Source organism: Ciona robusta, chromosome 9 (genome assembly GCF_009617815.1).
Source record: "Ciona robusta chromosome 9, ASM961781v2".
Classification (NCBI taxonomy): domain Eukaryota; kingdom Metazoa; phylum Chordata; class Ascidiacea; order Phlebobranchia; family Cionidae; genus Ciona; species Ciona robusta.
The window spans coordinates 1,129,089-1,150,025 of record NC_143243.1 but is presented as its reverse complement, the minus strand read 5'-3'; the positions used below and the strand labels follow the sequence as shown (position 1 = coordinate 1,150,025).

Sequence of the window (20,937 nt, the reverse complement as noted above, 5' to 3'; positions counted from 1 at the left end):
TGAGATTTAAACTTCGTAATTTCTAGTTGGTTTCTAACGATTTTTTTGGCAATCTAATATTATATGCTTAGAGGTTAATACAGTTGTGTTCTGTATTTTGATGGTTTTGTGTGTTTATGTTTCCCCAATACACATATTCTATATGCTTGAAGCCCTACAGTCACGCCATGGAACCTGGGATTTAAACCAAAGTTGTCTCATTACCCCTGTGTTGTACACTCAGTTATATGCGTCAGTTTTATTTTTTCATAAGCTTTTACATTCCAGGCCATTCATCCACACAACAAGACAAATGGTTGGAAAATGTTGGGGCCAGTTTAAATGATGATGATATGTGGATAAAAACAGGTTTGATAAACTAAGTGTAAATATAACAGCATAGCAACAATATGTTAAGCAAAACACCATTTATATGAAACTTTCCTTAAGATGTTTTTACCTCTGCTAAAGTTTTACGACTGTTGTTTTTGCTTCTGATTTCCTTCTCTTCGTCGTTTTAATTACTTGGATTTTCGCTACTGTATTCAATGTGGTATATCAAATTGATGTTATGTGTGTTTCATATTGTATTATCCCACCATGTTTACCCCACAGAACAACCCACGATGAGCCTTGCACATTCCCCTTTCCCCAACCATCCTTGCGCTTACTTACAAACTAATGGGAAGGATACAGTTTCACCAATCACCAATACTATGTAAGTGGTGGCACTGTTTCAATACATATATGTTCTTAACAGCACCATGTACGTGGTAACATAACATATATCATAAAATATACATGTTGTGCAAACAAGCATGTGTTTACGTTTAAAATATAATTTTTTCATTAATATAAAACATCGCATTATTTAGAAAGGTGTATATTAAGATTTAACAGCATTTATAACTAAATTGAGGGCAATAGTTCGCTTGCCAAAATCTGTAGTCCTATATAAATGTTATATTTATTTTAACTATTCAACAAACAATAGTTATGATACTTTTGTCAATGATAGTTTTGGTCTTTTAAACTATATTACCCTCTTCATATTAACCTTTAAATAGCCCACCCATCTATACAAACAGTAGGAAACTGCACAGTGGAGCAGAATACAGGAGTCGTTCTTTATCCAACCAGCTGCAAACTTCAACCAAGTTTCTCAAACATTCAATCAATAGATTGTCAGTGACACCTGACAGCTCACCACAAAAGGTGAACAACTCCTGTCAGTAAAATATGTTGCTTTTTGTAAAACAACTTTTGGTGCTCAAAAGCATATACTGAAGATTATTTTTCTTTAAAGTTGTACAAATTCACAGACCAATGTTACAGGTTTATAGAGTAATGACTAATGATTAACTTCAGAACAGTTAAATTTTGTATAAATTCCTAAAATGACTTTGAAAGTACTCTATATAGTTAAGGTCAGTCCTGAGATTTATGCCAGAGTTGGCTTATTTCTCCACATGCTAAAAGTTTTTTCACATGACAGGGCCCTAAGTATAAGCCACTCTAATCAAATATTCTATCCTCACAGACCGAATCATCCATGTTTTTACGTCGTAATCGGTTAATGAGGTCGGTTTCAACTGGTTCGCAGCCGAATAAACCGGATCGCCATCGTATCAGCAGCAGTGGGGAGGCTTCTATTACAGGTTTGTATTTATTACGCCTATTTTATATTTAAACACACACTGGTAAACATAGAGTATTCTAATTTTATGCTAGACAAAATAAAAACATAACAGAGATGCATTCACAGTCTGACATAGTAGTAATTTGCTGCTTGCATAGTAACTTAACAGTACCGGTTAAACACGGAGTGCTTATACCATTACTGCTTGACGTATGCATCTTTGAAAAAAACACTTAACGGACAATGCTCCCAACACAGTGAATGAATGAATGTAACTTACTTTATCCTCGCGTTGCCGGAAAACGACAGTCGTTATCACACTGGTTTACCACCTCGTGCCAGCTTACGAGTTGCCATGTATGTTACTTTGTGGGTGATTGTTTTTTGGGGATTGTTTTATGTATGGCTGATAGTTTGGACAACTCATTAGTGACCACTGGGTTGGAGCAATTGTCGTTAAGTGTCTTGTCCAAGGACACATATGCCCACAATGGTAGCAGCGACAGGCCTTGAACCTATTACCTAATGGTTACAGGCAGGCGCGCTAATCACTACGCCACGGCGCCGGACACAGTGTTAACTAATGGAGTAATAAATTGTAAGCAATATCAAAAAATTCCCTTAAATCCTAGGCCTCTACAAAGACCTCACTCACATAGATTATAAAATGAACGGTCGTGATTTAACCAATGGAGTTAGCAATGTTACTTATAGATGCTTAGCAGTATGCACCCTATCTGATGCATAATACTCATCCTATACTGGTTTATACTGGTATTGGTATATAACATGTTACATATAGATGCTGTGTGATATATATTATTCATTCTCATACAACACCTCTATATATGAATATATAGAATAGTTGCTTAATGGTATGTACCAAACAGAACTCATACCAACCTATCTAATAACTAACCCTTTGCCCAACACATCACCTCCAGCCCAAGCCCTCACCCACATAGAATATTAATAGAATAGTATTTAAGCTTTAACACCTCCATCCCAGCCTCACCATCCGGAACGTTCCTCCTCCACCAACCTTCCGCATCCATGAAAAGATTGATGCGGGGAGGATCCGGGAACAATAATGACATCGCCGGGAGGGCGGTGCACGGGTCAAACGTTATATCATTTGTTACGCAACGTCATGATCTTAAGTCGTTGCAACTTACGCTACAGATGACACTGAGGAGAGCTGCATTGAGGGTTTATGTGTTGCAGGTTAGTGGGTGGTGTGTTTGGGGTTAATGTTGCGGTTGGATTGGATTAGGTTTAAGGGTGAGAGTGTGTTAGTGCCAAGCATCAAACCAGGTATCCTTTGGTTACAATGCATATGCCCAACTAATAAGGTTGAGCCATGAGGCCATGAGGCCACCTGTGTTTTTTTAGAGCGCTGTTTACATTTAAAAAAAAATACATTTAAATAGAAAAAAGAGGGCAGAACTCTTGTCTTAGGGCTATAAAACACAGGTGTTTTGATCAGTTTTAATACAAACAGCTCCAATAATACGTTAACATAGGTTTTGTATCTTAAGCTCTTTGATTTAAACTTGTCCGTAGTTAAAACAAACCTAATGTTAATTAATCTGCATCCATTTTTACTTGTATTTATCCCCAGGCACTGACATGGTTGCTACGTACAGTGATCACTGAATCAAGCATCCATAACATTCTGTGGTACTTTGTCTCAGCTCTTACTGAAGCCAACCAACACCCAGGGAAAGATGAAAGCAAGAATAAAATTAATGATGAAAACAATGATGATGAAATGGAGGTAAGATGACAGGCAGCATTTTTTTAAACTAAATCTCAAGTGACATTCTGTACACCTGAACTGGGTATCATGTTTTTAATTTATATAAAAATAGCAAAATTTCACCAAACATAGGAAACCTCATTGATTAATGTGGTTAATACAATATTTTGGCTCTTCTCGTTTGTGCAGACACTAAATGCAGGGTAAAAGCTGTTTAATAATGCTAAACAAATGAACTCCTGGTATCTCCAGACATCCCTCATGTTACGTTTGACAACAAACCTTTAAAAACAATACCTTATTTTTCTACCACGTTTTACAGCAAGAAACAAAACCCTTGTGTGAGCACCCCGTAAAAGATATGGCATTGGCCGGCATTGATTCAATGCAGCCACTGGTTGAAGCATTCCATGGATTTCTACAAACTGTATCCGATATTATGATGCATCTCCCTGCTAACAGTCCAGTTCAACTTATGGCGATTCGGTAAGTTAAGCATTGTTACATGAACTAAAAGATGTATATTATAATACAAGTCGATTAGCTAAAATAGGGGAAAACTGTAAATTTTCGTAACGTTGTAGTTACAACGCTTAACTTGTTACCACAAGGTACCGGGTTTAAGGCTCGATGCAGCTACCATGCAGGCAGGAGATTTATTAAATAAGACTCTTGTACACCTGTGTTATAACATCTATAGTTGCCCAGCCATGTGAGGATGATCTTTATAGGTAAAACTGAATCTATTATTTCATCGCATTAAACATGAAACCTGAGATTTAGGCCACAGTTTCCCCATTACCCTAACAAACAAGTAAAATGCATTCATAATGTTAAAAAGGCCTTTGAGAGAATAAAATAACTTGCCTGAGGATCTCTATCAGATTTAATCATTTATAATCCTGTAGCTCACAATAATGATGATCTTATCCCCCAGATGTTGGAGCTTGCGTGTTCTCCCATCAGATCATCAGTTCCTCCATCAAAGCCAGGTCTTCTCACATATCAGCCAAATATTATCCAAAGTAGATTGCAACGAAGAAAAACAAGCAAAGAGGAAGAAATTGATAAAAATTAAACCAGGGAACTCTGCCCCCAAAGAGGTACAATTTCCGAACTATGCATAAAAAAAATGTTAGTTGTTTGAAAATGTCTGTTTTTTTTTTATAATTTATAAAGGTAAGCTTGTAATATTAAAGGTAATAACCTAAAATAAGATATAACATGGTTTCTATGCAAACCTGGCAGCCCATATGTATGAGACGATTAATAACGTATTGTAGCGTTTATTCATGTGTGCGTGTGTGCGAAACGCCCCTTTTCATTTGCCTTCTTTTTCCAATCTCCTTCGTGTTTCGCGTGCGTTTAAAACTGAATCATTTCATTACAACCAGCAATAAGCATTGTCGCTACAGTATTGTATAAATAGCACCCAGATTTCCAAACGATAGACACCTATGTAACAAACCAATCCACACAGGTGGAAAACCCTGACGGTAAAGTAACGAACACCCGTGATATAACGACCCACATTCATATAAAGACATCAAGCCATCCTTCCATTGCTAACAGTTTAACTGATGGTTCAACTGAAACATTCTGGGAATCAGGTTTGTTTGTTTTTACTATCTTTATAAGTTATGTAAGGTTTTACACCTCATGCCCACTTTCTTTTTTTTCGTACCTACTTGCAAGAATCCACAAACATGCAACTTTATGAGTGGTTATAAGCTTATTGGTTGTGTAAAATAACCAAGTCTGGATCAAACGAAATATTCGGGAATTTGGTTAGTTTGTTATTCTATCTTTACATAAAGATATATTCTGTTACATTGAGGTAAAGTTTAGACCTTATGCTCACTTGCTAAGAATGAATGTAATTGTAACTTAAGTGTCTTGCCCAAAGACACATACAACCACAATGATAGCAGCGATGAGCCTTGAACCAGTAACCTCTGGGTTGGAAGCAGGTGCTCTAATTTACTTTATACAATAACACAAGTGTGATGTTTCATGGTGGCAGTATGAAGCATCAAACACATTGGTTTAGTTATGGTTTGAGCTTTCAAACCACTGTGCCATGGCGCCGACATTTTAAAAAGTTCAATACACGTTTTCTGCACCTGTAATGAAATGTATATGAACTTAATATACAATCCCACCCGATATAACAGGGGATGAGGATAAGAACAAAGTGAAGAGCATCACATTAAACATGGTGTGTGATAAAGATGGTAGAAAGAAGGAGATAAGAGATGTCTTACCTCATGCTCTGTATGTACATATTGATAACACACGAGATATACAGGTGACTTATATTCAATATTATGTCATTATTTTGGAGCAATGGTGCACCTACGACCTAGAGCTCAGATCCCATGGCATACTCTGCCATAGGTCCCTTTCCATACAGTATAGAATAGTATACCCTAGGTTTTTGTGGCAGTAGAACAACTCAATTTAAGTTAGGTAATAAATTAAATGCATGAAACTGAATTACCTACCTTCGGGGTAGTGGCCAACTTTACTTCTGGTAAACGCTTCATACTTACCAAACGAAAAAGTAACTTTGCTAATTTAACCATTATCAATTCATTTTTCATGATACTTTAAGTTTAAAATGTCAAAGCTACAAAGTACCATCGAAACTAACACTTCACATACTTTTATAGAAAAAAGTGACTTCGATTAGTTTTTCCTCGGAAATATTTGACGAAGATAAAAAGAAGAAATTACAAACTCGTGAATTGTCCTCACAATACGCAGGGTGGGTGCATTGCCCTTTGAATGAGGATATTAATGTAAGTATTTGATGCATGTGTTATCGTATGCTGTGTGACTTGGTACTTGCTATCTTGCATTCATCCTGTGTTTATTGAAAAATAACATTTATTGTGATAAAGGAATAAATGAAGGTATATGCTGTTTGTCAGGTCACAAGGTGTATTATAAATCTAAAACCATTTTTTATCAATTTTTATGTTTTTATGATCATTATTAAAGTTGGTTGTTTTGTTCACAAATATAAACATAATTAGGGTGTGCTGTTAGGTATCTTGTGAATAAATAATAATGTTACTTTTAAACCAATACTGTTGCATTAGATACTACAAGTTGAGTTACGTGGTCCCGATAACGGGCTTCGTGTGCGACAAATTAAGTTGCTTGGAATCCTTGTGGGTGAAGGTATGATGTCAATACAACAGCTACCATCTAACACACTACGTGCTCAAACTTGTGAAGCTGAGTTACTCAAAGTTTTCAAGTTGTTAACTGCAGAGGTATGGGTTGATACATAGCTTTGTATTTATAAGGCTGGGAATTGTCTTGTATTGTGTACACCTCATGCTCACTGTCAAGTTATAGAAAGGGTGTCCGTTATACAGCTTTTACCGTACTGTTAAGGTTAATTCAAAGGGGCCAGATCATGAGGTTTCCTAGTTTCGCGCTACGAATGTCACTGTACTTTAACAATGTCACCCCAGAACATATTTAAAAAACATGACGCCTATCAGTTTATTCATACACCCCAAGCTTACTGTCAGGTTATAACAAGGGTGCCCTCTCATACACAAACGGAATAAATCCACACACCTCATGCTCACTGTCAACCCCCAGGTATTCGGACAACTACTTTCCGAAACCACCCCAACCTCGAACAACGGTAGCCCCGCCATCACCCCACCAGATGAAGTGGGTGAGGGCGAAACATCAAAGGTGGCGGACCTCACCCCATCAAGCCCCAGGGACGTGGATCCCAACTTAAGGGAACATATGGTTGGGATCTTGTTCAGTAGAAGTAAACTAACCTCACTACAGAAGAAGGTATGTTGTAGGTTGGTTCTACTTTATAACAAAGTAGAGATTAATGGTTAAGCCTAATTTCCTACACAATTAACTGCTGGGCGATAAAAGGAAAATTATGTTTAGCTAGGATGTCTTATCGAGCTAACAGTTTTAGCATTTATAATGTTTGAAAAAAAATAAATATTATCACATGAAACTAAAATAGCCATAAAACGTATTGTAAAGCAAAGCTTTTTTTAGTAGGGTGGGGGAGTGGGGACACCTTTTCATTATATTTTTTCGTCCCATTTAGTGGTGAACAAAAAAAAATTCAAAGAATTATAAAACCTTATCCTCATGACCCCCATAGACCCTTGTTAATTGTTTAAAGCACGATCAGGATGTTTGGATATTATGTGCTAAAGTTGTCCCATCTTCCCCCACCCTACTATATATTATATTAGGAGATGCATTGTATATGTAAATGCATGGTGGTTTTACACATCCAGGTATTTGAACATACAGTGCATGCCATCCACACTGAAGCAGCCCATATAAGGAAGGTTTGGGAGAATAATCTACAAGTTACATCAGTTCAGGTAATGTTTATTGTATGTATAAGGTAATGTAGTGCTCTGTTGTTGATATGTAGAAATGGAAAAGTTGTATATTGTTCAGAGAATGTTTTAAACATAGGTGGTATAAATTCTATCTTACTTATAATAGTTATAAAGTATCTGATGTTTTGTGTACCGGATGTTTTGTGTTTTGCTGTCTGTGTGCAAATCTATACGTAAAAAGAAAAAGAAGAAAATTCAAAAAAAATTTGGCGATTATATCTGTCACGTATTTTACCTATAAGTATCTTTATCACACCCTAAACTAATTAATTGAACCATTTCCATCCCCAGTATTTATATAAAGACAAAGGTACCACACTCTTATCTATTTAACAAAACCGCTTCCATCCCCAGTGTGTTAAATCGGCAGAACAGAGTGATACTTACTGCTTTGAACTTCTTTCCATGATCCTTGCATTGAGTGGTTCAGATGTTGGATGTCATTATGTGGCTCAACAGAGTTTACTTGTACAAGATATTGTGTCCTTGCTACATACTGGAACACCAAGGGTGCAGAGACAGGTGAGATGTTTTGTAATTTTAAAGTAACTCTCCTAAGCATTGCAACACTTAACTTGTGCCAATAACATTGGAAACTTTTAGCTCTGTTTGTATCACCCAAATGTTTGTAAGGTAAAACAAAACTCTGTCTTTTTGTTTAAAAAATATTCAGACAACCTATTAAGAGTGTTTGGCACATCTAAGTCTGTTCTTTGACCCTCCTATGTCTTAATAAAAGTGTACAGTTTGTGCATTTTTTGGATGATTTTTAAGTTGTATTTTTTATTGTTTTGTGCTTGTTACCAACAATGCAGTTTATGACAAACACTCCCTGCAGGTCACTTTACTTTTACGGAGAATTTTATCAGAAGTCCCCCCCGATCGACTTGCATCAATTATATCTGCCAAGGTTCCAACACAAGATAAACTGAGGGAATCCATTACTGAGGTCAATATATGGGTTATGTGTTGTTGTATTTAAATATATCTTTATGGGTTGTGTGTGATACGCAGGCAACTAAAGACTCAGCCACGACAGCAGACAATAATTTAGAGGCAAAAAGAACAGGAAATGTATTTAACTAACAAAACATTGATTTAGAAGTGCCTCGCCTGGGAACAGATAAACTAAATTCACACAAAAAGACATTTCTAACACAAATGAACTATTTAGTATTTAATATATGAAACAAACTATTCCAACACAATCACCATTATCCCAATATTCAAACGAACCAATCACCATCCAGAGCTCCTCCTCCTCCTCATTTTCCTCCCAAGATGCTCCTCCCTCCATCCGAGTTCTCGATCCTTTCTTTGCTTGCATAGCTAAAGCTCTTCATGTACAAGTGAAAGGGGGTTCCCCACAACTGCAATCTGCTGACTCAGCAAATCAAGCCAAGAAAGCACGAGCTGTAGAACTGAAGACGGTGTTTTCTGGAAGGTAAAATAATTCACACCGCCTAAAAATACAGTTTAAAATGTTGACTAAACATTTTCAGCTATTAATTTTAAATTGTAAAAGACATGGCATTGGCCGGCATTGATTCAATGCAGCCACTGGTTGAAGCTTTCCATGGATTTCTACAAACAGTATCCGATATTATGATGCATCTCCCTGCTAACAGTCCAAATATATATAACCATTTGCGATGTATTTAAACATGTTTTTATTTTTAACTAATGTTAATATTAACAACAATACAGGCCAGAGAAAGACAGTCCAACGTGGTGGATGCATGGAACAATACAAGATAAATCTATTGTGGAGTCTGTTATCAAGTTACTTAAAGATATGTCTGCTGTAAGTATATACTGTATATCTACATTATAGTGTCAATGGCTAAATCTCATTAAATTTCAAATGTTAAAATACCTCGGTTTTAAAGTGATTGGGCTTAAGCCAATTCTTGTATAGTAATGAGGAAACTCTGACTTGAACCCAAGCTTCCATAGCTTAACTAACTCTTGGACTTACCCATGAAAAAAAAGAAAATTTGTGAACAACATGTTTAAAAGTATAAATGCACTCATAAACACTATATCTGTGAAAATAGCACTAGCACAGGTAGCACTTTATAAAAATGATAACTCATTAAATACACTATACTGTACAAAAGCTGCTGTGTATAAGTTATAACTATATAAAAAGTTTAACTATATAAAAGGCGTTGTATATAAGTTATAATTGTATAAAAGACTATCTATGATAAACAAGCTTCAACTTACAATAGGATTAAATTGGTTTAAACTGGGATAGCTCCTAAATAAACTGTAACGGTATATGGCACCGTTATAATTTATAAAAAGTTTAACTGTAGAAAAAGACAGTATAGCTGTGTTTGTGTACATAGAACTTTCAAACTCATTTTTTTAACAATGCTTTAACGTACAACAGGGTCAAATTGGTTTAAACTGGAGTTCGGTCACCAAGTGTGCGGTGTCCGAAGCCATTCTTCCTCTGACCAGATTATCGGAGATGGAACGTGAATCGGAGCATTGTCTCGCTACCCCCACCCTGTGGCAAGCACTAGGAGCCTTGTGTGCGTTGGACCATGACCATGTCGATAAGTTGTCGTCAGCTCGATCAAATCAACAGAAAAATAAGGTAGGATGCATTTTACAAAAATTGTTATTAAAACGACCAACACTAGTATAAGGTTGGCTTGTTTGTAATAAAAAAATGTTATAAAAAATCCATTATGAGTAGGAGTTGTTTTTTATTGTCTGTTGGTTTGTTTGTTACTGCTTGACAGTGGGCATAAGGTGTATAAATATGCCAGCACTTACTTTATAACTTAACAGGAATTATGGATGTACGTTTGTTGTAAAAATCGACTATCAGTAAAAAAGTTTTTTTTATTGTTTATTTATTTGGTGTTGTTTTTATAACTTGGCAGTGGGCATGAGGGGCGTATGAATACATCGCCACTCATTGTATAACTTAAAAAGGATCATAAGGTCTATCGTGTATGTTTTCCTATGCTAGCAACATTACTGCTAATTTAGTATGCATAGAAAATACATATCTAACATAAATTTAAAACATTTCGATATATCCTAACATATAATAATTTGTTTGACTTTCCATAGGGTTATATATATTGCTCAGTTATTGTAATCACTTGTCTGTTTTTAAAATGTTGGTTAATGCCAAAATTGTGCTTGGTTTTGACATTAAGTGATATGGATTGTAGCATACACGGTACAAACTGATGTATATGAATGTATAGTCTGTAATATCCACACTGATGGTTTGTATATGTGATTGTCAATGTTTTATAAACCCAAATTTGCTAGACTTTTTAATGCAAGAGTATGAATGGCTATATATTTTAACCATATATATTATGATAATGCTTTGAAATATTGCCACATTACAGCAGGGGACAGTGTTATGCGCTGTTCAAATATTATGGACAGTTATAAGTGTTTGTGAGTGTCCATGTTATTTACCTTATCCACTGCTGTGATATTCTGTGTTTTAAACAAGTCAGTTTGAATAGCTTTTAGCACAAACTTACTGAAGTGCTCTTGTAATGTTACATTGAATTGTTTCCACTTATCAAGTGATTGACATTAATATGGTGCTTACAATTAAATTAGATCTGCTTTTTAATGGCTATGGAATATTTAATTTAATTAGGTGTAGGTTTTCCGTATTTCGGCGACCGAAAAGTTGTTGAATGTACAATTTGTGCATGCAAGAACTGTGGTAGTGGTTTATATTATAATGAAGTACGTATATATAGCTATTACTGTGTTAGAAAAGGTTTTTAATTGCAAAGCAGTGTGAAGATAGTTAGTTAGCAGTAAACAATATTATTTAGGATGAAGATTTTCATTTTGTTGCAATCATACAGTATAAAAAAAACAGAACTTAAATATTTTGTTAAACACACCTTCATAGTGAGATTTTAGGACTAAATACAGTTACAATAAATTTTGGGCAGGTATGAGTTGTATGATTAAATATTTAAATACAGACTTCAAAAAGTTCCAGAGTTTAAATGTAAGTTTAGTTAATAAACCACAATGGCGCCTTGCATACAATTGCATCGGTTTCTTGCCCTGCAAGATAAAGAACGAACCCATATTTTTACGTTTATCGTTGAAAACCCGCAAGAAATCTCGAGTTTTGACGTTCGTTCCCGCGAGTTTCACTTTGCTGGACATCGATGGTACGTTTATACTGGGAAACCTAATAATGAATATTTCAGGTGAGTTAAACAAACAGTTCTCCATTTGTAATAAGATTTTTGTATCTGTTTGGAATTTATATAAGAAATTGTAGAGAAAATGCTTTTTTAGTAATTTTATTATTTTTTTAACAAAACAAGTTTTGGTATTTGTGTTTTTTTTTAATTTAAATTGTGAACTTTGTGTAAAATACCATTATCAACACAAATACACAATTTAATACTTATGTGGACATTTAAATATAAATCTAATATTAAGACAGAAATGCGCAAGTAAAATTTCCTTTTCTTTCAGTTTCTATCTTCGCATAGTAAATCTTGGCAAAGAGGTTCGGGTACACACCGTGTATTCGTTCAACGTTGTTAATCTTGTCAATCATCAGAATAATTATTCATATCATAGTCCCCCTAGTGGTCGGATGTTCTCACGTGACGAGGATGCTTTATCGTGGGGGTGGAAGGAATTTATTAGGAGGGAGGTGGGTTGAAGTGGTTGTGTTGGTTTATAATATGCTTGGAAAATATAGTGTATTTTGAACAGCAAAAAACTGTCTTTCTATTGACTGTTGTAAATAGAATGAATTTTTCTATGAAGCTGAATTTCTAAAATCCACGTTTATGTTTTTTTTGTATGTGGCAGCATAGAAAGATGTAGGTGTCTGGTATATATAAGTCACACATACTACACTCTCAAGGTAACAAGTGTACAAAAGTTAGAATTTCCGAACTTGGAACTTGTGCGGAACTAACCAGGCCTGTGCAAATTATCCTTTTATGCTAGCCTGACCTAAACATGTTTTCGTTTTTTTCCAAATTTGACGCAAGCCCAAACAGTTGCAAACCTGGTACAATGTATAAAGAGACACCCATGTTATTACCTTAAAATGGCCACATATTTCTTAGTGTATACAATTGGGTAAAAAAATGCTTGTTTCTTCCCAGACTTTATTAAAACCCAACGGAGGTTTTATATTCGATAGCAACAAAGTGTTGGTTGAGCTTGAATGTAAAACTTACAAGACAGTATTTGAAGACACTGTGCAACTGCCGGTAGTTTCACCCGACCATCCATTTCCAATGGTCCATACATCACCATTTAGTGTGGGGGGGTTTGCATGGCAGGTAAGATGCAACTATCTATGCAGTGGCGTAGCTAGGGGGGTGTTTAACAGGTTACAAGTCCTCTAAAATTAAAAAATTAAGAAAAAAATGTGTTGTTGGGCTGTAGAATTAACACGAAAAACTGACTTTTTTTATTACTAATATATAGTTATATTAGGTAAATATAAAGGGTTTTCGCTCTAAAAAATACAATTGTTTTTTAAAGCTAAGTAATTATATACCTTGTCAGATTCGTATTTTTCCTGATGGTCCAGATGAAGAAAACAAAGGGAACGTTGCGTTATTCTTGCACTGTACAACTTCTAACCATCTTGCTAAAGTGAGGGCAAGGTTTCTTATTGAGGGGCAGGTGGGTGGATCTTTTATATTAATAATATTGTATATTATTTATTCCACTTTTAAAGTTAACTCTTTTTATATACTTGAAATGAGAAGTGTTTTGACCCAAAGGTTTATATGTCTGTCACTGTTACAGAATAGTTGGGGTGTTTTCCTTTAGCCAAAAGGTTACGGATTAAGACTTGGTACCACTACCATTATTGGCGTTTGTGTCCTTGAGCAAAACACTTAATGGTAATTCCAACCCAGTGGTCACTATTGGGGTTGTCCAAATTATCAGCCATACAGAAAAACATTCACCCACAAATATAAATATGTGGTAACTCGTCAGCGGACACAAAGTGTATGAAACAGAACACCCATGTGTTAACGACTCTCAATGCCCCACCATGAAAAGATAACACTCATTTTTTTACACCCAGCCCTCCCCTGTAGTGTACGAACACACCTTCTCAGCGAACTGCATTAGTGAGATGCCAAGCGGTGTAGCTTTCCCTAATAAAGGAGAATTCATTAATTCATTGAAGGAAAACAAATTAAAAGTTGGGATTGAGTTCCAATCTGTTATTGAGGTGAACGGGAATATTTCTTTTATAGTGAATCTTGCATTAAAACATGTTTTATTGTTGTATTAATGTTATTATCGCAACATATTTTAAATTTTTTTGCTGAATTTGTTTTTATTATTCAATGTACTTTTATAAGGTTATTAAAGTATTATTATACTAACTTGGACCACAACTGTTTTTTGCATGGTTTTATACAAAGTTTATCTAACTTCCCCACTTATATTAACAGAGTGTTTTAAGCATTTATTCCAGAATAGTTTTTTCCATCATTATATCAATTTCAAGCATCTTTAGGTCTTGTATATCTTTACTAAACTAACAGCAAAATTCCAACTCATGTTAATTTATTTTAATTCCTAAATAAATAGCACCGAAGACTTTAAGGTAACGGCATTATTTAAACAATTTGATTAAACTAACACTACCACCAACCCAACAACAATATAAATTGCGTTTTAATGCAAAATTTACTGTAATGGCAAAATTGATGTTCTATGTATTATTCTACCATAACTAACCAACACAAGCCCCACCCAGGTAAATGAGGTTCATGTCACGTTATCGGAACCCAACTCATACCCCACTGTATGCGTCACACCATTCGAAGATCTAAATGGATGTCCATGGGTGTTGAAGACATTACAAGCTTCTAAACTTAAACTAAAGATGGATCAGAACGATAAAACTACATCCGGTAAAGTGTTTAACATTTCAGCATTTGGATTTACGTTTTTGTGATTATTTAGTAAGGTGTATTTAATGTATTGCAAGTACTCTGTCCTTTAGACAACCATAAAAACAGCCCATTCCTCTGTTTTGCAACGTTTAGGTCTTATAAACCCACATCAGATAATATTTCATATGGATTCATGTTTTTGTGATTATTATCAAAAATGTATTAAATAGAATAGTTTACTCTGGTTTTACATGACCACAAAAGCAGCTCCTTATTCTGTTTTGTAAGGGTGTGTTTTATAAAACTACATCGGGTATAATGCTTTAACATTTATGTTTTTTTTCTAATTATTTAGTGAAGTGTATTATATAGTGTAATGTACACTAGTCTTACATAACGATAAAATCAAACCCTTATTTTTATGCAAGGGTAAGAAAAACTACATGAGATTAAATGCTTTGACGTTCATGCATTAAATTTATGTTCTGTTTGTTTAGTCTTGGTACTACAGGGTTAATGGGAAACTCTGACCTAAACTCAAAATGTTTTGGTGCCATGACATGTCACTGCACCTTACATATGATATTAACTATATACATGTTCGGGTTTTAGGTTTAATGGAGTTTTACCATCGCCACATAATGTGGAACGCCACCCTCATATGCCCGGCATCTGAAGATGTTTCAATGAATGTCCCTCTCAATCCTAAGGGACCTTTGATTGGATATTTTGGTGAGAATTGGTCCGACGCTGATGTTATTAAGTCGGACCTTGCAGTAGAAGATCTTGCGTTAACGGACAACCCGTACAGAACGGACGTTGATGATGGATATGACAGGTTAGTTTGGTTTGCTTAATGTTAAATATGGTTGCAGTTGGTTATAGTGTTTTGGGGCATTACAGGCTGTGATTTAGTATGGAAGTAGAAAAAACGGCGGCAGTTTAATTTGTTGGGGGCGAACATGACTTCAGGTCCCGAAAATCTTAGGTTGTGAGCTTACCTGAAATTGTTTAGGTTTTGTCTTATACTAATGGTTGATGAATCTTCCCCCTCCCCAAAGCTGTAAGTTAAGCTCTTGGACAACCAAGCTGTTTTTCTGCTTTTCCTTTACATAGTAGAAGGTGACCCATGGCTACTAGTTAAACTCTAACCCAGTGCTCTTCAACCGGTGTGCACGGTGCACCCTAGGGTGCATCAAAATTTGCCAGGGGTGCACCAGTACAAAAGTGTATACAAGGGTGCATCACAAACTTCAACAATTTTCAGCAATAATACTCATTTCTGAATTTTTACAAATTTAGCCATTTTTCTACAGTTTTTTTTATATGAATTCTATATCTTGCATCACAGGGAATTGCGAAACGTCATTAGTTTTACGTTAAAGCAATCAGGGGTGCATAAGTTTGTCGCAACAACTTTAGGGGTTCACCAACCCAAAAAAGGTTGAAGAGCACTGGTCTAACCTGTTTAGCCATAAGTGTAGACATACTATATTTTTACTATATGTTGCTAATTGCATATTCACATAGCCCTTATAATAAGAGATATTTATGTTTTCAATCTCCAGATATTCTTATGTTTCCATCCATGTTGAAATTGTATCGAACCACCTCTTGTATAAAACTCCAGCACCTTCACCTACAGGGGATAGGGAGAGGAAGTTGTTGTATAATGCAAGGTAGGGGTTTAACATATATAATGTGCATGTAACATACAAAACCTCATTGGCCAATAAATTGGTATTTTGTTGAAGTAACCCTAAATTTCTTTTGTACTAATCACAAAAGTCTTGATACAATAAATCATCCACAAAGTTACATACGTGGTAACTCGTAAGCAGGCATGGGGTGTATGAAATAGAACACCCATGTTATTACGACGGTCGTTTTCCTGCCACGCTAGAATATATAAGTTACATTCGTTCATATTGATATTTTATTTCTTTTATAGAAAGGACCGATCCCAAATCTACAGTCGATACCAAGAACTACTGAAACAAAAAGTTACTTTGGAAAGCAAGTGTCAAAACCTCACAAGGGAACGAACGCGTCTGATTGGTCCAGAATCGGCCAATGACAGCTTTAGTCAGATTGTTCCGGGATTTTCAAAATTTTTATTTGACGTCATGAACGACTTGGCTGAGAGAGGGTCTTCGAAAAGTAAGTGTTTATATTTTATGTTTATATTTAATATTATAGTTTTTTTAGTTGCATAATTTTTTGGTTCCATAACTTTTTAATTACATAATTTTTTTGGTCACACAACTTTTATGTTCAGTTTATGTATAACCCATTCAGTGACCACTGTGTTAGAGCAATGTCTGTAGGTGTATTGTCCAGGGACACATACGTCATCATTATATTATTACGATAACATTATGTTTTTATATTGATCTAACTTCGTTATATTCAGGTAAATGGCAAATAGAGCAACGATCAGGACGACCGTATCGACCTTTACCCCAACCAACGGAGAATGAAAGAATAAAAAAGTTTACAAAGTACAGAGAAGACTTTAGTTTGTAAGAAAAACTTTCTGTTGTTTGTATTGATATGGCTATTGTATTGGATGCATTGGTTTGGGTATTTTGGGTATTTGGGTTAGATGCTTTTTGTAAGCTTATGTTTACCATTGCTGTGGCTCAATGGTTATAGCACCCTGCCTCTTAAGCAAAGGATATTGGGTTCGAAGCTCGGCGCTGCACCCATTATGTGCATGTGTGTTCATATGCAAGACACTTAACAGTAATTGCTTCAACTCAGTGGTCACTTATGGGTGTATAAATAATTACCTACAAGGCTACACACATGTTAACTTGTAAGTGGCCACGAGGTATATGAAACAGAACACCCGTGTTATAACTTTGTATATACTGAGTACATTGTTACTGTACAATCCCTGCACTTTCCCCATACTATTGCATCATGATTACATCACAATGCTATTATTACATCACAGGTTATTATCTGAAGCAAGACCCGACCCATCTGAACTAGCAACTGCTCATAAAGAAATAGATCAACTTAAAACAACTCTGTCCAAGTTTATTGAAGCTAAATCAGCAATAAGAGTCACCAATATGATAGTGGCAGGTGGGATAATATAAGTTTATACTTATTACTTTAAAGCTTGATCAGTATTGCACATAAATACATAAAATTTCTATAGAAGAGCTTTCAATGCCTTTAAACTGAAACATTTTCTTTCACTGTTGTAGCCGATTAATGTTGTAGCCAATTTGTTATACTAAGATAATACATTACTGCAGCTTCAACAACCTTCTCCTTACTGTAACATTTAGAGATATATGCAATATTCTAAACTAACAATTTATTAAATGTTTATGCTTAGATGGATTCAAACCAATTATCTCAATGCATTTTCCCACCCCAGGATCCCTTGGTACGAACACATTATGCAGCAACAGATGGGACGTTGACTTTGTTCTTATGACACCAGACCTGCCATACAATGGTCATATAATGTGGATGCCCTCATTTGTAGTTGCTTTGTGTAGGATGCTGGTGGATGGGGCAGAAGAAGGAAAACTGGAAGGTTGTACCGATTTTGTTTACAGGTAAATTCCACAAATGTACATTTTTAATCGTTTAAAAACCTCATTTCCGGTATTAAAAATGAAATCTTAATGTTAAAGTTGTTACATATTGAGATTTGGTTTGGTTATATAAATATTGTGCAGTTTCAAAGAATGAGCTGGGCCATTACTCCAACACCCATGTTAAAGTTAATAAAATAATCGCCCTTTTATTTATAAACGGTTTGCTTAACAAAATCATCTATATTTTTTGTATCCTTTCATATTCAAAGGCTTTAAAAAATTACTTAAATTTTACTTCTATAGTATTTCTGAATTTTTTTGTATTATCCCATACCCTTTTTAAATATTTCAGCTCGTATGCCGTACAGTTCATATTCAAAGGCAAAATCGAGGTTGATTTAATGACAAGTTACGATTGGCAACAAACTGGTGATAATGGATTCGATTCGTTGTATGATGAGTTGCTACGACAACGAACATCCGAGAATCTTACCTGGTTTTGCCCAGCAGCTGCTGAACGACAAATAATGTTTATCGAAGAACAACCTGATCAGGTTAGGGTTATTTTGTTATTTTGTGTTGAAAGTTTTGAAACTGACCAGAAACTTTAAAACCTTGTTATTTTGTGTTGAAAGTTTTAAACTAACCAGAAAATCTGCTGTTTTTGTACCTAGTTTTGACTTATTTTAAATTGACTACTGTTAATCTAATTTGATCATGAAAAATTAACTTTTTTTAAGCTTTTTTGGAGGTTAAAGATTAGGATTTTATCTAGTAGTCCTTATTTTATTTCACCTTTTTAACGTTATATGCAAAACGTTTACTCTTTCCCAACAACAGGTAAAAGACTTGATCAAGGTTGTGAAATATTGGCGCAATGCTGCAGATTGGAATGAGAAAAGATGGCGACCATCATCGTATCTCTTATCATTGTTGCTTATACGAGCATATGAGAACGCTTGTCATATTATTGAGGGAAGTTTACCAAGTAACAGGACAGTGCTAAAGTGTTTTGTTAAACTGGTGCTTTCAACTGCAAACAGCAAGTAATGAGTTCTTTAATGTGTGAAATAATTTGAAATAAGTAATATGTAAAATTGTATGTGGAAATTAGAAAATTAATCCGTGATATTTACAAAAGATAATACAGTACTGTGGGGTAAGATGGATACTGTTAACATGCAATATCGCATATTTCCTAATCGTGTTTTTCACAATCAACAATGTCCTTGTAAAAAGTCGTGAGAATACAGTTAAATAAATCTCTTTAAATACTTTGCTACTACCAATTGGGACAATAAAGTAAAATAAAACATGGATCATCTTACCCCAACCTACTATATATCAGAAAACTTACAACTTGTACTGTGTGAAATTATATTAACAATTTACAAAAAAGTAATATGTTAAAAATTTATGTAAAAATACTCCAAACATTTATCTTTTACAGGCCAGCTCCTGTCCGTATCTCCTGGAGCAGATTCTACGAACCCAAGGATTACAATATTGAATACAGCAGCTCAGGAAACACTGAGTGCCCGCCCATCATACAGGACCCTGCGAACCCTGCAAATAATGTGGCAGAACGTCCTGTATCGTGGCATCCATTTCATCAAATGTTGGAAGTTTGGGCTCATGATCTTGGAATGATGGAAGAAGGGACTTTGCTGCCGATAACAACTGGAAGAAGATGATTTTTTATGAAAAAACTTGTTTTGTTTTAGTTGTGAAAAATACAACTTTTTGTTTCTTTGCGATTTTTTTCTTAACACACTGGATGTAGTGCTTTATTGATTATCTGTACATGGTTTAATTAGAATTATACATTCTATACGGATGAGGGTCTAATACAGAAAAACACGCTAGGCATCCTATATGCTGTTTATTTTTGCCTGCAAATTGTATTTGCATTGTTTAGAAAAATGGTTATTAGAATTTTATTTTAGTTTCTCTCTATGTGAATATAAAATAAACTGGTGATCGCCTTGCACATGCGTCTTTGAACAAAAATATTGTATTTTTTATTTTTAATATTTATCAATCTAAAGCTGTTTTTGCAGTTTAATCTTTAAACCTACGTTTTGACTTTTTTTTGAGTCAATTTTGCCAAAGTAAACTGAAACTTGCTACTGCATATTTTTATATAAATTTATTTTCTAAATATATATACAATTTTTTTGTCAATATTTTTCAAATTGACATTTCGGCTTTGTAAAAGCTCTTATTCAGGTTTTTACTTTGCTTGTTAATTACATCAACAACACTATGTTAAATACCGAACCATCTAACCTCTCCTTACCCCACCTCTAGCTAACTTGTGCCAACCATGATGATGGAGTAACACAAGCCATCGTACAATGTAGTGATTGTGGCAACTTATGTTCAGAATGCGACCGATATTTACATTTGCATCGTCGCACACAAGATCACCAGAGACAGGTACGCATTATTTTTTTTAAGGAACAGATCCTTTTTACAAGTCGTTTTGTCTTTTTTGAAGAGATAGGTATTAAAAAACGTGTTTTCTTTTTTGAAAAAAATGTGTTTTTGAACATCACCAGACATAATTTGTATTATTTATAACTTTTTAAATGAAAATGAAATAAAAACAACCATTTAAATGAATTCCTGTAAATTAAAAGTTTAAGTCTTGTCAATCTGCTTTCCAAAGATATTAACTAAACTACAG

The 20,937-nt window shown here is 34.9% G+C and overlaps 2 protein-coding genes across 9 annotated transcripts in view; both read left to right on the top strand.

The window, feature by feature from the left end:
* LOC149730608 (E3 ubiquitin-protein ligase MYCBP2-like) overlaps positions 1–20,937 on the top strand; it is a 65,441-nt gene that overhangs the window by 40,619 nt on the left and 3,885 nt on the right. For 5 of the 7 annotated variants that reach the window (XM_089885577.1, XM_089885572.1, XM_089885576.1 and 2 more), the window contains exons 65-84: positions 268–348; positions 595–697; positions 1,047–1,194; positions 1,520–1,637; positions 2,628–2,842; positions 3,240–3,395; positions 3,700–3,863; positions 4,315–4,480; positions 4,858–4,987; positions 5,552–5,685; positions 6,050–6,178; positions 6,482–6,658; positions 6,996–7,202; positions 7,673–7,762; positions 8,138–8,305; positions 8,622–8,732; positions 9,034–9,227; positions 9,491–9,587; positions 10,182–10,391; positions 20,559–20,687. In XM_089885577.1, the coding sequence (XP_089741703.1) occupies positions 268–348; positions 595–697; positions 1,047–1,194; positions 1,520–1,637; positions 2,628–2,842; positions 3,240–3,395; positions 3,700–3,863; positions 4,315–4,480; positions 4,858–4,987; positions 5,552–5,685; positions 6,050–6,178; positions 6,482–6,658; positions 6,996–7,202; positions 7,673–7,762; positions 8,138–8,305; positions 8,622–8,732; positions 9,034–9,227; positions 9,491–9,587; positions 10,182–10,391; positions 20,559–20,687 (2,927 nt within the window). The remainder of the gene's footprint in view (positions 1–267; positions 349–594; positions 698–1,046; positions 1,195–1,519; positions 1,638–2,627; positions 2,843–3,239; positions 3,396–3,699; positions 3,864–4,314; positions 4,481–4,857; positions 4,988–5,551; positions 5,686–6,049; positions 6,179–6,481; positions 6,659–6,995; positions 7,203–7,672; positions 7,763–8,137; positions 8,306–8,621; positions 8,733–9,033; positions 9,228–9,490; positions 9,588–10,181; positions 10,392–20,558; positions 20,688–20,937) is intronic. The other 2 variants (XM_089885574.1, XM_089885573.1) reach the window with 2 other exon arrangements.
* Positions 10,398–20,558, top strand: LOC149730609 (uncharacterized). 2 transcript variants are annotated; one of them, XM_089885606.1, is made up of 15 exons: positions 10,398–12,003; positions 12,278–12,461; positions 12,925–13,104; positions 13,334–13,453; positions 13,866–14,015; positions 14,550–14,706; positions 15,301–15,526; positions 16,257–16,367; positions 16,640–16,848; positions 17,102–17,210; positions 17,648–17,781; positions 18,083–18,266; positions 18,601–18,802; positions 19,089–19,294; positions 19,699–20,558. In XM_089885606.1, the coding sequence occupies exons 1-15, from the start codon at positions 11,819–11,821 to the stop codon at positions 19,940–19,942; spliced, it is 2,601 nt and encodes an 866-aa protein (XP_089741732.1). In that variant the 5' UTR covers positions 10,398–11,818; the 3' UTR covers positions 19,943–20,558. The 2 variants fall into 2 exon arrangements, with proteins under 2 accessions (XP_089741732.1, XP_089741731.1); XM_089885605.1 differs by having other exon boundaries at positions 18,041–18,266.

What these genes read in the sequence shown, in the direction of transcription:
- LOC149730609 (XM_089885605.1), top strand. Translation starts at nt 11,819, where the DNA reads ATGGCGCCTTGCATACAATTGCATCGGTTTCTTGCCCTGCAAGATAAA. An exon ending in CCTAATAATGAATATTTCAG is followed by an intron (nt 12,004 to 12,277) that starts GTGAGTTAAACA and finishes CTTTTCTTTCAG; the next exon opens with TTTCTATCTTCGCATAGTAA. An exon ending in TACAGAGAAGACTTTAGTTT is followed by an intron (nt 17,211 to 17,647) that starts GTAAGAAAAACT and finishes ATTACATCACAG; the next exon opens with GTTATTATCTGAAGCAAGAC.